The sequence below is a fragment of the Dipodomys spectabilis genome, unplaced genomic scaffold, assembly GCF_019054845.1.
Source record: "Dipodomys spectabilis isolate Male_0828 unplaced genomic scaffold, ASM1905484v1 ptg000175l, whole genome shotgun sequence".
NCBI classification, from domain to species: Eukaryota; Metazoa; Chordata; class Mammalia; order Rodentia; family Heteromyidae; genus Dipodomys; species Dipodomys spectabilis.
In genome coordinates, this window is record NW_024870852.1 from 14,918,049 (window position 1) to 14,931,951 (window position 13,903).

Genomic DNA, 13,903 nt, shown 5'->3' on the forward strand with positions numbered 1-13,903 from the left:
TTAAAGTGCTTGCTTCTTTGAACTGGTTAGTTTTTTATTTACGTGACAGCACACTGTAATTTATAAAAGTAATATTGAGCTGGGAAGGGTTAATGAACTAAAAATCTTAATGCACGTTATGGGCAGTTCAAAACCTCAGTTCTTTGTACTGTGTAATTTTCTTCATTCATTGTTTTGCATGAACAAAAATCATAATTTTGGACCTGAATGCACAATTTCCTATGTTTTTGAACTAGCTTGTGGTATCGTAAAGCTTGAAATCTAACTTATAAAAAGCTATAAAGCTTCTTAACTTATTGTAAAATTTCACCATCTTTAAAGTATTTTATAATTACTGCTGTCCTTTGATTTGTTTCCATTTATTTCTATTATCTTGCAGCATCTTTTATCCAAATTCTTCTTTCTTATAAATCTTGTAAGTAGGAACCAGAAGCTTCTCCTTAATTGCAGTCATGTTTTTATTTTTTTCATAATTCCATTAAAATAATTGATTGTCATTGTCTCTTGTAGTTTTTGCATTTGGGAAGAAAAATACTTTTCTGTGTTTTGAATGGGGAAGATTGTTGGCAAAAGCAAATTAATCTGCCTGAATCAGTCCCATTATTTCTGTACACTAGTCTGGTCATGTCATGAATTCCAGGACTTTGCACTAACTGTGTTTTGGCTTTCTTTCTTTTCTTTCTTTTTTTTTTTAAGCTTAATTTAAGCTTATTTTTATACAGATTTAGTGTTTGATTTGTATGCATTCTGCATGTAATGTTTTTCAAATGTATTATTGCTGGATAGTTTATTCAGGACGAAAAATGGCTCATGGGAAGTTGCATAAAGATTTATGCGTGACTCTGCATTCTATTAAGCCTATTATTATGAAACAATTTAAGCATTTTATGTAGAGTAATAAAAGATTTCAGAGTGATTTCCAATATACTGTGAAATCTTTTGTTAAAAGTAAAAGCAACTTGCAAAGGGCTTCTGTTTCAGAGACAACGAATGGCCATAATTATCTTTCTTACCAGTCCAATTTGCTGATTTATCAACCTCAAGTTAGCTGCTGTCTGTGGTTGTTAAAATTCATTTTCATTTTGCTTGGTTGGGCAATTTTTTGGTGTGTGTTGTGGAGTTGGGGAGGAGGGTGGGTGATGGGAAGGCTGTCTCCCTCCTTACCTTACCTTACCTTCTCCCTAAAGTTTACTGGCATGGGATTGCCCACTTAATTACAATGTCCATCTGAGTTAATGTGTAGATTATAGCTGCATTTCTTAATGTTTAAGCATAATTCTAGGGAGAGAAGAAATAATAGAAAAAGACAAATTCTATGTTATGTATCTGTATACAAGTACAGATATATACAAATGTACTCTTCTGATCAAAAATTCAGTTTGAAAATGCTTCTTGTAAAATCTGTTAAACTGACAATGCCACTGTAAATTGTTAATCATTTTCAAGGAAGATTTCAGAGAGCCCTTTAAAAAAATTAAGACATAGTTGCCAAATTATTGGATTCTATTCAAGTAGCTACTTAATGACACCAATATTTGATCTTTGTGTCCAGGGTCCCATGAGCCTATTTGGCATATTGACAAGTATAATAAAACCCTCCTTTTCTCTCCCCAGCCATTACAACACAAGCTAGCATGGAGTTTCGGCGGAAAGGGTCACAAATGTCCACAGACACCATGGTTTCCAATCCTATGTTTGATGCCAGTGAATTTCCTGATAACTATGAAGCAGGAAGAGCTGAGGCTTGTGGGACACTGTGTAGGATTTTTTGTAGCAAGAAGACTGGAGAAGAGATTCTGCCAGCTTATTTATCCAGGTCTTAGAATTTTTTTTGTTTATTTTTCCATTTATATAGTTTTAACCAGCTTTATTTATATAGCTTTAATGAGCTTTTTGTCTGATCCATAAGACTGGATGACAAACTGAAAGAAAGACAGGTTTGTAAGAGGGAAGATGATGAGTATGTTGAATTTGAAGTGCCTAAGGGATATTTATCTGTAGCTGTCTATGTTTTACCAGGTATTATGCACAGGAACACTATAGGAAATAATAATGTGCCCTGTTGGCTAAGAGATGAGGAGCTCAGTTGAGGGGTGTGAGCTAAAATGTCCTCCATTCTATTCAGTGGCTTAAGAAGTGTATAAAATCATGTCTAGTAGAAGAGAGCTTAGACATTGGAAGTGGCATTCTGAGGAATATAAGAATCTATTAAAGCCGGGCGCTGGTGGCTCACACCTGTAATCCTAGCTACTCAGGAGGCTGAGATCTGAGGATCGCGGTTCAAAGCCAGCCCGGGCAGGAAAGACCGTGAGACTCCTACTCCAATAAACCACCAGAAAACCGGAAGTGGCGCTGTAGCTCAAATGGTAGAGTGTTCTCCTTAAGCTGAAGAGCTGAGGGACAGCGCCCAGGCCCGGAGTTAAGCCCCACGACCGACAAAAAAAAAAAAAAAGAATCTATTAAAGGAAATACTTGTAGAAGTCAGAAGAGAATATGGAGAGAAGGAACTGATCAAAGGGATGGATTCTTATAACTGAGTAAGGAAAGAGTTAGACATTCCTCCTGGACTGGCAATTGTTTGTATGGTTTTCATTAAATTCTAGGGAGAGAAGATAGATTGTCATTGGTTGGGTAGTCACTAGTAAGTAAATTTTTTTCCAAGTTTTTTAGGTTGAGAAAAGTACCTGCTTACAGTGGTAGATGAATATGCCATTATTGTTGCTCTTGAATGACAGGAGATAGAATGCTTAGTAAGTTGATTAGGGCAGGGGGTGGTTGTAAAAATAAGATGCACTCATTCATATTCCTAAGGGGACTTTTATTCAGAGTGACCTTCGTATGGTGATAAATACTGGGTTTAAAGAGGTTGCTTTCTTTCACTATCATCCCAGAAACAATAAAGGAAAGAAAAAAGATACAAAAAACACTTTTATTTTCCAGGAATTGCAAATGCTGCACATTTTTACTGCTGTGGAATTTGATCCAGTTAATTCATTTTTCAGTTTCTTGATAAGCACTAGAGGCACCTATAATTTGGAGTTTGTAAAGGCTTAAAACTTGTAAGAAGATATAATAGGGCTGGAGGCATAGCACAAGTGGTAGAACATAGCAAGCATGAGGCCCTGTGAGGTGAAGCTCCAGTAAACCCCACCCAAAAAAGAAGCTTAATAGACATGAACCTTTTTTCCTTGTTAGAAAAACACAATTAGAACTGGGGATATGGCTTAAGTGATAGTGTTGGCCTTGAGAAAGAAGGCCATATGAGAGCAGGAAACCTTGACTTCAAGCTCTAGTACTGGCAACAAAACTAAAAATTAAAAAAAAAAAGGAAGAAAAAAATTAGTTCTTGATGTATGTAATTGTGAATAGTTTGAATCTCAGCTGTACCTTTTAAGGTAGGACTAGTGAAGAGTGGAAATACTTGTAGATGACTGTAGAAAATAATGTTTCTGAAAACTTTTCACCAGCAGTTTGTTTAAATTTTTTTTCTTGCTTTCCTAGATTTTACATGCTTTTAATTCAAGGTTTGCAGATAAATGATTATGTATGCCATCCTGTCTTGGCCAGCGTTATTCTAAACTCCCCTCCTTTGTTCTGCTGTGACTTGAAAGGGATTGATGTTGTGGTTCCTTACTTTATTTCAGCTCTTGAAACCATTTTGCCTGACAGGTAAGCTGTCATTCTTTACTACCATGTCAATTATCCGTTTTGGCTGGTCTGTTTTGGTTCCTCTTCCTGTTTTCTAATTTATCCTGTCCAATTGTCTTCATTGTCCCAAGAGACTCAAGCCACATTTATTAGATTGAGTAGAGAATACCCAAACCTTCCCCATCTCGGAATCTTTTCATTTATTCATGGGTTTATGAATCCTTTTGGGCTTTGTGTAGAAGGTCAAAGCAAATCCAGCCCAAAGTCTACCTTTGTAGAGTAGGTCTTAAATTTTAAATAAGACAGCCAGATTGTAGTTTAAATCAGTAACAGTATAATGTAGAAGTACACACACACACAGCTTGGATTGTGAAAAATTGGTTTAGTATATATTTAGCAATAGCTAAAAATGTACTTTAGCTTAAAATACTAATAGCTTTTTGTTTCTTGGCAGAGAACTCTCAAAATTCAAAAGCTATATAAATCCAACTGAATTGAGAAGATCCTCCATTAATATCCTGCTTTCTTTGTTGCCCCTCCCTCATCATTTTGGCACAGTCAAATCTGAGGTAATGTTTTATTAAAGGTTTTTGTTTGCTTTTGCTTTTTGTGTTTATTTTAGTCGGTCATGGGGCTTGAACTCTGGGCCTGGGCACTGTACCTCAGCCCTTCAGCTCAAGGCTAGCGCTGTACCACTTGGGCCACAGCACCACTTCCAGTTTTCTGAGTGGTTTATTAGAGATGAGTCTCATGGACTTGCCTGCCAGGACTGGCTTTGAACCTCAATCCTCAGATCTTAGCCTCCTGAGTAGCTAGGATTACAGGTGTGAGCCACCAGCACCTGTCTTGATTTGTTTTTTGAAACAAAGTCTCACTAGTCAGGTAAGGGAGCCTCAAACTCATGATCCTATTGCCTCAGCCTCTCAGGTGCTGGGATCACAGATGTAAGTCATCACACCCGGCCATTCTCAAAGATTTTTTTTTTTATATTCTATATTTTACTTCTGTGTGTATTTTAAAAATGGAGCAGAGAGCCAGATGCCAGTGGCTTACACCTGTAATTTTAGCTACCCAGGATGCTGAAATCTGAGGATTACAGTCCAAAGCCAGCTTTTATCTCTAACCTGAAAAACAAAACAAAACAAAACAAAAACTAGAAGTAATGCATACATTATCCTGCCCATGTAATTGTAACCCCTCTGTACAGTATGTTCTCAAATAAAATAAAATTAAATTAAAAAATAAAAATAAAAAACAAAAAACTAGAAGTAAAAGCTTGGCTCAAGTAGTAGAATGCCAGTGGTGAGCAAAATGCCAACAGAGAGCATGAGGCCAAGAGTTTAAGTTTCAATACTGCTAAAAGAAAAAAGGAACAGAAGCTTAAAAGAGAAAACTTTTTTTTTTTCAAATAAATTAATGATTTTGTTCTGTGCTGCCATTTCTTCTATCATACTGCCAGCATATTTCTGGCTACATTTCATGTGGTTGAGGCTACCAACATATGACTGTAGAGTGAATTAGTGACAGACAGTACTGTGGCTAGCTTTAAAAGCCTGGAAGCCTTGTTCACTATTAGCATAATCTTCTCTTTTCCTCTCTAGCTGTTCCTAATTACTGGTTCCCTCCCTCCCTCCTTCCCTCCCTCCTTCCCTCCCTCCCTTTTTCCTTCCCTTCCTTCCTTCCTGCCTCCCTTCCTCTCTTCCTCTCCTCCTCTCCTTCTCTTCTTCTCTTTTTCTTTCCCTTCCTCCCTTTCTTTCTTTCTCTCCCTCCCTCCCTCCCTCCCTCTCTCTCCCTTCCTCCCCCCTCTTCCTCCCTCCCTCTTCCTCCCTCCCTCCCTCCCTTCCTTCCTTCCTTCCTTCCTTCCTTCCTTCCTTCCTTCCTTCCTTCCTTCCTTCCTTCCTTCCTTCCTTCCTTCCTTCCTTCCTTCCTTCCTTCTTTTTTCCTTTCCTTTCTTTCTTCCAACTTGGTACCTGATGCTTTCACTCATTGGCTGGCGCTCTACCAACCAAGCCACACCTAAAACCCCTAATTAGGCATCTTGTACTGCAACAGCAGATGTTGAATAAAATTTGTTTTTTTTCACAGGTGGTCCTAGAAGGAAAATTTAGTAATGATGACAGCTCTTCTTATGATAAACCAATAACTTTTCTGTCCCTGAAGCTGCGACTTGTGAATATACTAATAGGTGCCTTGCAAACAGAAACGGACCCCAATAACACCCAAATGATACTAGGTTTGTGTTCTTTTCTTTTCTTTCCTTTTCTTTTCTTTCCTTTTCTTTCCTCTGTTTTTTGTCAGTCGTGGGGCCTGAACTCTGGGCCTGGGTGCTGTCTCTCAGCTCCTCAGCTCAAAGCTAGTGCTCTACCACTTGAGCCACAGAGCCACTTCTGGCTATTTCTGCTTATGTGGTGCTGAGGAATGGAACCCAGGGCCTCATGCATGCAAGGCAAAGCCCTCTACCACTGAGCCACTTTCTCAGCCCCATGTCATAGGGCTTGAACTTAGAGCTTGGGCGCTGTCCTTGAGCTCTTTCATTCAAAGCTAGCTCCCTACCACTTTGAGCCACAGTGCCACTTTTGGTTTTCTGAGTAGTTTATTGGAGATAAGAGTCTCCTGGACTTTTCCTGCCAAGGCTGGCTTTGAACCATAATCCTCAGATCTCAGCCTCCTGAGTAGCTAGGGTACAGGCATGAACCACTGGCACCTGGTTTAGGTTTGTGTTCTTATAAAGCTTTTTTTGTAAGTGAAAATTCCAGTACTATTAACCTTATTCATGCTGTGGGTCAGAGGTCAGCTCTTATTATTCTAAGTCAAAGGCAGATTATTATTTTATTTTTGTTGGTCCTGAGGCTTGAACTCAGTCTGGGTAATGTCCCTGAGCCTCTATGTGCTCAAGGCTAGCGCTGTACCACTTCAGCCACATCTAGCTTTTTCTGAGTAGTTTATTGGGATAAGATAGTTTATTGGACTTTTCTTACCTGGGCTGGCTTTGAACTGTGACCCTCAGATTTCAGCCTCTTGAGTAGCTGGGGTTACAGGCATGAGATAACAGCGTCTGGTGGAAAAAGCAGATTTTATTCCCTTCTTAATGTTAAAAAATAGGAAGGTGTTGACATGAGAGAAAGAAAGCATTTCAATCTCCTAGGATGATTATTTTTATTTGTGCTTTTTCTTTTTTCCTGTTTCCTCTCTTTGAGGATTATATACATTCACATATATTCTTCAGCCTAGATTCAGATACATTGCTAGCTAATTACCCAATACCTACTTGATATCTCTACTTGTAAGCCAAAAGACAACTCAAACCTATTTTGCCTACTTCGTACATCTTTGCCCTAAGTGTTCTCTACCACCATGCTTCTACCTGTGTATCTTATTGCCCACATAAAAATCTAAGACTCATCTGTCTTTAGTTCTTTTTTTTTTTTCTTTTTCTCTTTTTTTTTTTTTTGCTGATACTGGATTTTGAATTCTGGGCCTGGACCCTATCCTTGAGCTCCTTTTGCTCAAGGCTAGCACCCTACACTTGAGCCACAGAGCCACTTCCAGCTTTTTCTGTGATTAGTTGGAGGTAAGAGTCTCATGGACTTGTCTGCCCAGGCTGGCTTCAAACCACAATCCTTAGATCTCAGCCCTCTGAATAGCTAGAATTACAGGTGTGAGCCACTTGTGCCAGGCTGTCTTCAGTTCTTTCTCTATTACCTAGTCCACACACCTAAGTTCTGTCTACACTGTTTCCACAGTGTTTTTTATTTTTTTATTTGTCAGTCATGGGGCCTGCACTCTGGGCCTGGGCGCTGTCCCTCAGCTCTTCAGCTCAAAGCAGCACTCTACCACTAGAGCCATAACGCCACTTCTGGCTTTTTCTGCTTATGTGGTGCTGAGAAATAGAAGGGCCTCATGCATGCGAGGCAAGCACTCTACCACTGAACCATCTTCCCAGCTCCTCCACAATGTATTTTGATCAGCTTTATACCTCACTCCTAGAACTCTTCGTTTCTTTGCTTTTTTTGATCCTGAGACTTGAACTCAGCATAAGCATTGTCCCTGGGCTCTTTTGCTCAAGGCTAGTCCTATACATATACTTTTAGTCACAACTTCACTTCTGGCTTTTGAGAACTCTTCTGCCCAGGCTGTCTTTGAACCATAATCCTCAGATCTCAGCCTCCTGAGTAGCTAGGATTACAGGCATGAGCCACCAACATCTGGCTATTTATTTTTTAAACTGTGATTATTATAATTAAAGTGTTATACAGAGGGGTTGCCATTTCATAAGTCACCTTCCATATCTTTTAATGACAGTGTTTTCATAGTCTCTAAGTTTGTCTCCTATCCTCCTACCTTGCTCCCTAGCATTTAACCTCCCCTATCTAAGCTAGTGTTGTAAAGAGTAAGGTAGGTAGTACCAATCTCCATACCACTGGCTGACAATTACACATTCCATATTCCTTACTCTGTCCTGTAGAGATCCTACATTCAGTTTCTCACCTTTGTATTACCTTGTACTATCAGAAAAGTATAACTGTAGTTTCTTATTAGTTATTTTTCTTTATAAAATGTCAGAACCTTGTTTTAAAAGCATTCTGTAGGGGCTGGAAAGGTGGCTCAGTGGTAGAGTGCTTGCCTTGCATGCATGAGGCCCTGGGTTCGATTTCTCAGCACCACATAAGCAAAAAGAAAAAAGCCAGAAGTGGCAGTGGCTCAAGTGGTAGAGTGCTAGCCTTGAGCTGAATAGCTGAGGGACAGCGCCCAGGCCCAGAGTTCAGGCCCCATGACCGGATCCCCCCCAAAAATAAATAAAAGCATTCTGTAATATTTTTCTTAGTTTGTTGTATGTCCTTTGAAATGGAGATGCTTACATTTGGTCTGTGGTGGTTTTTGTGTTTTGTGCAGTGTATTGGAGCTTGAACTCTAGGCCTCACATTCTCAACTTTTTTTCACTCATAGTTGGAGTTCTAAACATTTGAGCCACATCTCTACTTCCAGCGCTTTGCTGGTTAATTGCCAGTCTTGATTGGCTTTGAAAGTTTGAATCTCAGATCTCAGCCTCCTGAGTGCCTAGGATTAGAAGTGTGAACACCAGCACTTGGCTTTATTTTTTGGTGGGGTTTTTTTTTTGTTTTTTTTTTTTGTGTTTTTTTTTTTGGGTCCGGTCGTGGGCCTGAACTCTGGGCCTGGGCGCTGTCCCTCAGCTCTTCAGCTCAAGGCTAGTGCTCTACCACTTGAACCACAGCGCCACTTCCATCTTTTTTTTTCTGCTTATGTGATGCTGAGGAATCGAACCCAGGGCCTCATGCATGCAAGGCAAGCGCTCTACCACTGAGCCACCTTCCCAGCCCCCCCCCCCCCCTTTTTTTTTTTTTGAGATAGAGTTTCATGTAGCCTAGCGGACCTTGAACTCTTGGTCATCTTTCCTCAGCTCTTTCCTCAGCTTCCCAAGTGCTGGGAATATAGGTATGTGTCATTTCTAGCTTACATGTGGCCTCTCATCCAGGTAAAGAATATCTGATAGTAGACATGTTTTTTTGTTTTTTGTTTTGTCTGTTGTGGGGCTTGAACTCTGGGCCTGGGCGCTGCCCCTATGCTCTTCAGCTCAAGGCAAGCACTCTACTGCTTGAGCCACAGAGCCACTTCTGGTTTTCTAGTGGTTTATTGGAGATCAGAGTCTCACAGACTTTCCTGTCCAGGCTAGCTTTGAACCCAGATCCTCAGATCTCAGCCTCCTGAGTAGCTAGGATTATAGGTGTGAGCCACCGGCACCCAGCTAGACAGGTTTTTTAATAGATAATTTTATTATTATTATTATTATTAACTTATTGTACAGAGGGGTTACCATTTCATAAGTCAGATAATGAGTACAATTCTTTTTTGGACAGTTACCTTTTCTTTCACTTTCCCCTTTCTATTCGGCAGTGGACATAATTTTATATAAAGCAAGTTGATTTCAAGTATGTTTTTTAAAAATAACAGTTTCAAAACTTTGAAAGCAGATCAGAATTTGGAAATTTTTAAAGAGTATCTTTGTTGACCAGCCAGTGAATTTATTAGTAATTTTTAGAGAATCTTGTATATGCTCAACTAAAATAATACTTTTGTTGTTGTTGTTTGTGGTGGTCATGGGACTTTAATTCAGGGAGGATCCAGGTGCTAACCCTAAGCTTTTGTTCTTAAGGCTAGCACTATACCACTGGGAGGCACAGTTCCACTTCCAGTTTTTAAGTGGTTAATTGAAGATAGGAGACTCACAGACTTTGCTGTGTGGGATTGGCTCTTAAATGTAATCCTAAGATCTCAGCCTCCTGAGTAGCTAGGATAACAGCTGTGAGCCACCAGGACCAGGTCAAAATCACATTCTTATCAATGATCTTAAATCATCTTATTGTGAACTATTTTAGCATTTATATCATGTTTTACCTAAAATGCTTTTCTGTTTATTTTGTTATTGCAGGAGCAATGTTAAATATTGTTCAAGATTCTGCACTTTTAGAAGCCATTGGTTGCCAAATGGAAATGGTATGAAGCATACACTATTTATCTGTCAGAGAAATCTACTTCTTATTTTATCGATTTTACTTCAAACTGCCAGTCTAGTGCTTTTTTATATTTATGTACTTATTTACTTATTTATTTATTTATTGTTGGTCATGGGGCTTGAACTCGGCCTGTGCTCTGTCCCTCAGCTCTTCAGCTCAAGGTGAATGCTCTACCACTTGATCCACAGCACCACTTCCAGTTTTCTGGTGGTTAATTGGAGATAAGAGTTTCATGGACTATCCTGCCTGGGCTGGCTTTGAACCATGATCCTCAGATCTCAGCCTCCTGAGTAGTTAGGATTACAGGTGTGAGCCACCAGCACCCAGTTTATTTTTTAAATTTATTTTATAGTACTGTGATTTGAACTAGGTGTAGTCACTCTTGCTAGGCAGGCACTCATTTCTCAGCCACACCTCTAGCCCTTTTTTGCACTGGTTGTTTTGAGATAAGCTCTTGCTTTTGGCATGTGCCTATACTGCAATCCCTTATTTATACGTCTTGTGGTTGACAGTATGACAGGTGTATCTCACTATGCCCAGTTTCTTTCATTATGATTGGGTCTTTGAATGTTGTGAACATTTTGCCCAGGCTAGCTGGAACTTTGATACTTCCCATCTCAGCCTCCCACGTGGCTGGGAATAATAGAGGTGTATTAACATGCCCAGTTATTGAGAAGAGGGGGTCTCCTGAATTTTTTGCCAGAATCAGATCATACCTATAATCATTCCCAGCTAATTAGGAGACTAAGATCAGATCCTCTTGATCTCAGCCTCTGTAAGGAGCTGGGATTGTAGCCATGAACCACTAGTTCCTAGTTCTTTATGTCTCAATGATTGATTGATTGGTTGGTTGTGCCAATAATGAGGTTTTAACTCAGAGCTTGAGTACTGCCCCTTAGCATTTTTACTATAGGCTGGCACTCCTCTACCACTTGAGCCACAGCTCTACTCTTGACTTTTCAGTTCTTAATTGGAGATAAGAGTCTCATAGATTTTCCTGTCTAGGCTCTCTTTGAACAAAAAATCCTTAGATCTCACTCTCCTGAGTAGCTAGAATTACAGGTATGAGCCACTGGCACCCAGCTTGTGTGTGTGTGTGGGGGGGGGGGAGGGAGGGGATGGGTTTGAATTCATCTTCATGCTTGCTACACAGGTTCTCTATACTTGTCAGAAAAGCCTGGACTATGGGCCTCCCAATTTTGCTTCTCTGTGTAGCTGGAGTGACAGGTGCACTCCATTCTGTTCCCAGCAATTGGTAGGAATGGAGTCTGTAAACTTTAGTTTTTTCCTTTTTGCCCAGGCTAGTCTTGAACTGATATCTACAGGTAGGATTACAGGTTTGAGCCACTACTTGGCTGTCCTAATGGTTTTTAAAGTCATTCTTTGAAAAAAGCCAGCTCATTGATTAGACATTTTGAGGTTTCATTGCTTCATCAGGTATATACAAGTCCTTGAGAGTTTTTTCATGAGAGAAACTCCAGCCAGGCAGTATCTGCTTAAAGCTCTTAACTTGGTTTGCTTTGCTGCTGAATTGGTTTGAATGATCTAAGAACAGCATTCTATTTCATAATTCCTGACACCCTTAATAGATCAGTGGTCTCTTTCCATCACACATAGGTAACAGTTTTCATGTCCTCCAAAGTACCAGTGCTTCTAAATCTGAAAGACTTGCTAGAGAAATGCAGTGCCCCTTGCTTATGTTTTCAGGGTGCATATCCTTACAGAGTAGAGCCTGGGTAGTAGGAAAAGCAGTATGGCATACAAGCTAGGCAGATGAAGGATAGACTATCAACTTATCAAGGAAGTTATGGCCCTGTAGATGGCTAATAATTTACTAATCTGTGTATGATTATATACAGATTATATGGGATAAAGTGACAGAAATCTATTCCCTATACATATAAGACTTTATACTATTGTGTTTTATAATAAAACTAGGACTGAAAGTTGTGGCTGTGTGTGTGTGTGTGTGTGTGTGTGTGTGTTTAAAATTGTATTCTTGGGGCTGGGAAGGTGGCTCAGTGGTAGAGTGCTTGCCTTGAGTTGAAGAGCTGAGGGACAGCGCCCAGGCCCAGAGTTCAGGCCCCACGACCGGACCCCCCAAAAAAAAAAAAAATAAAATTGTATTCTTGCTGGGCCCTAGTGGCCCATGCCTATAATCCTAGCTACTCAAGAGGCTGAGATCTGAGGATCTTGGTTCAGAGCCAACCAGTGTTCAAGCCCACGACTGACAAAAAACAAAATTATATTCTTGTTCTTATGAAGTTTTCTTTCGAGACACTTAGGGAGTTTTTTTTTTTTTTTTGGGAGGGGTGGGGAACAGAAGTTGTGGATTTTTATTTTATTTCATTTTTTTTGTTGGTCATGAGGCCTGAATTCTGGGCCAGGGCGCTGTCCCTCAGCTCTTCAGCTCAAGGCTAGTGCTCTACCACTTGAGCCACAGCCCCACTTCCAGCTTTTTCTGCTTATGTGATGCTGAAGAATCGAACCCAGGGCCTCATACATGCAAGGCAAGCACTCTTACCACTGAGCCACCTTTCCAGGCCCTACAGTGTTTTCAAATGATTACTTATCCTTGTAAACCGTGATGCATCCTCTAAATAACTTTTTCATCTAATTAGGGTGGTGGAGAAAATAACCTGAAGAGCCACAGTCGCACTAACAGTGGTATTAGCTCAGCAAGCGGTGGGAGCACAGAGCCCACAACTCCTGATAGTGAGAGGCCAGCTCAGGCTCTCTTAAGGGATTATGGTAAGCTATGTTTTGTTTTCTTTTGAAATAAAAGTTGTACAGAATGGCTTTAATTCTCAGATTTATAAAATAAAATTAAAATATTAATGTTCAAAAATTTTAAACTATATATGTTTTATATATTTAGGCATAATAGGACAGATATTAGTCTAGTTACATTTGGGGTAGTTGATTGGGTTCTATACTGGGTTCTGTACCAGGTACCAGTGATACCATTGTCAGATGAGATGTAAGCTCTGCCTCAGGGCTCCCAGTCTAATGATAAGAGATGCTGTGTGTTGAGGGAAGTGATGGAGTATAAATGGGAATCCAGAGGAGCATCCCTCATTGTTATGTTTGTATTAAATTTTAGCAAGATAAGGAAACATTATTTTCTGTCTTCACAAATAAAATATTTGCCAGCAAAGCATCCTGTTTGGTGATGTTCTTTATATTGGGCAATCATTTTATGAATTCATTAAGTTTATGGTACTTTTATATACACTTATTTTCAAGTATGAACATTGTATTGAATTTGTGGATATTTATCCAACTCTTTGGAATGCTCTCTAGTTGCACAGATGTGAGTTTTAAGTTTTGAATCACCTGGAGACTTCATAGCTATATTCAATAAGGCATGCTTTTATGGTTTAAGTTTATAATAAGTATCCTTTAGACATGTCAGATACACACAGCCATTATGTGGATATTTAATTCACTTAAATATTGCATTTACAGAGAAGTTAATAAGTTTTTATCATAAATAGATATAGATAGATGTAGGTTTAATTTAGGTTGAAATTTTGGTTTTTGTGCTTTAACATTTTTAAACAAAAAAAAGTTGCATTGCTGTATGTGTTATAATATAAATGTTTGGAGTGATTATTGTTTGTTTCAACATTTTGAACTGGTGTTAGTCAGCTCTGCTTGTAATGTCGTAAAATATTTTTTACTAAGAAATCCAGACTTGTGTTAGTGTCACGTGAATGTCT

The 13,903-nt window shown here is 39.4% G+C and overlaps 1 protein-coding gene across 2 annotated transcripts in view; it reads left to right on the plus strand.

The window, feature by feature from the left end:
• Positions 1 to 13,903, plus strand: part of Ralgapb (Ral GTPase activating protein non-catalytic subunit beta) — a 94,211-nt gene that overhangs the window by 40,049 nt on the left and 40,259 nt on the right. For both annotated transcript variants that reach the window (XM_042694358.1, XM_042694359.1), the window contains exons 10-15: positions 1,615 to 1,816; positions 3,502 to 3,669; positions 4,103 to 4,217; positions 5,734 to 5,881; positions 10,097 to 10,161; positions 12,803 to 12,932. In XM_042694358.1, the coding sequence (XP_042550292.1) occupies positions 1,615 to 1,816; positions 3,502 to 3,669; positions 4,103 to 4,217; positions 5,734 to 5,881; positions 10,097 to 10,161; positions 12,803 to 12,932 (828 nt within the window). The remainder of the gene's footprint in view (positions 1 to 1,614; positions 1,817 to 3,501; positions 3,670 to 4,102; positions 4,218 to 5,733; positions 5,882 to 10,096; positions 10,162 to 12,802; positions 12,933 to 13,903) is intronic.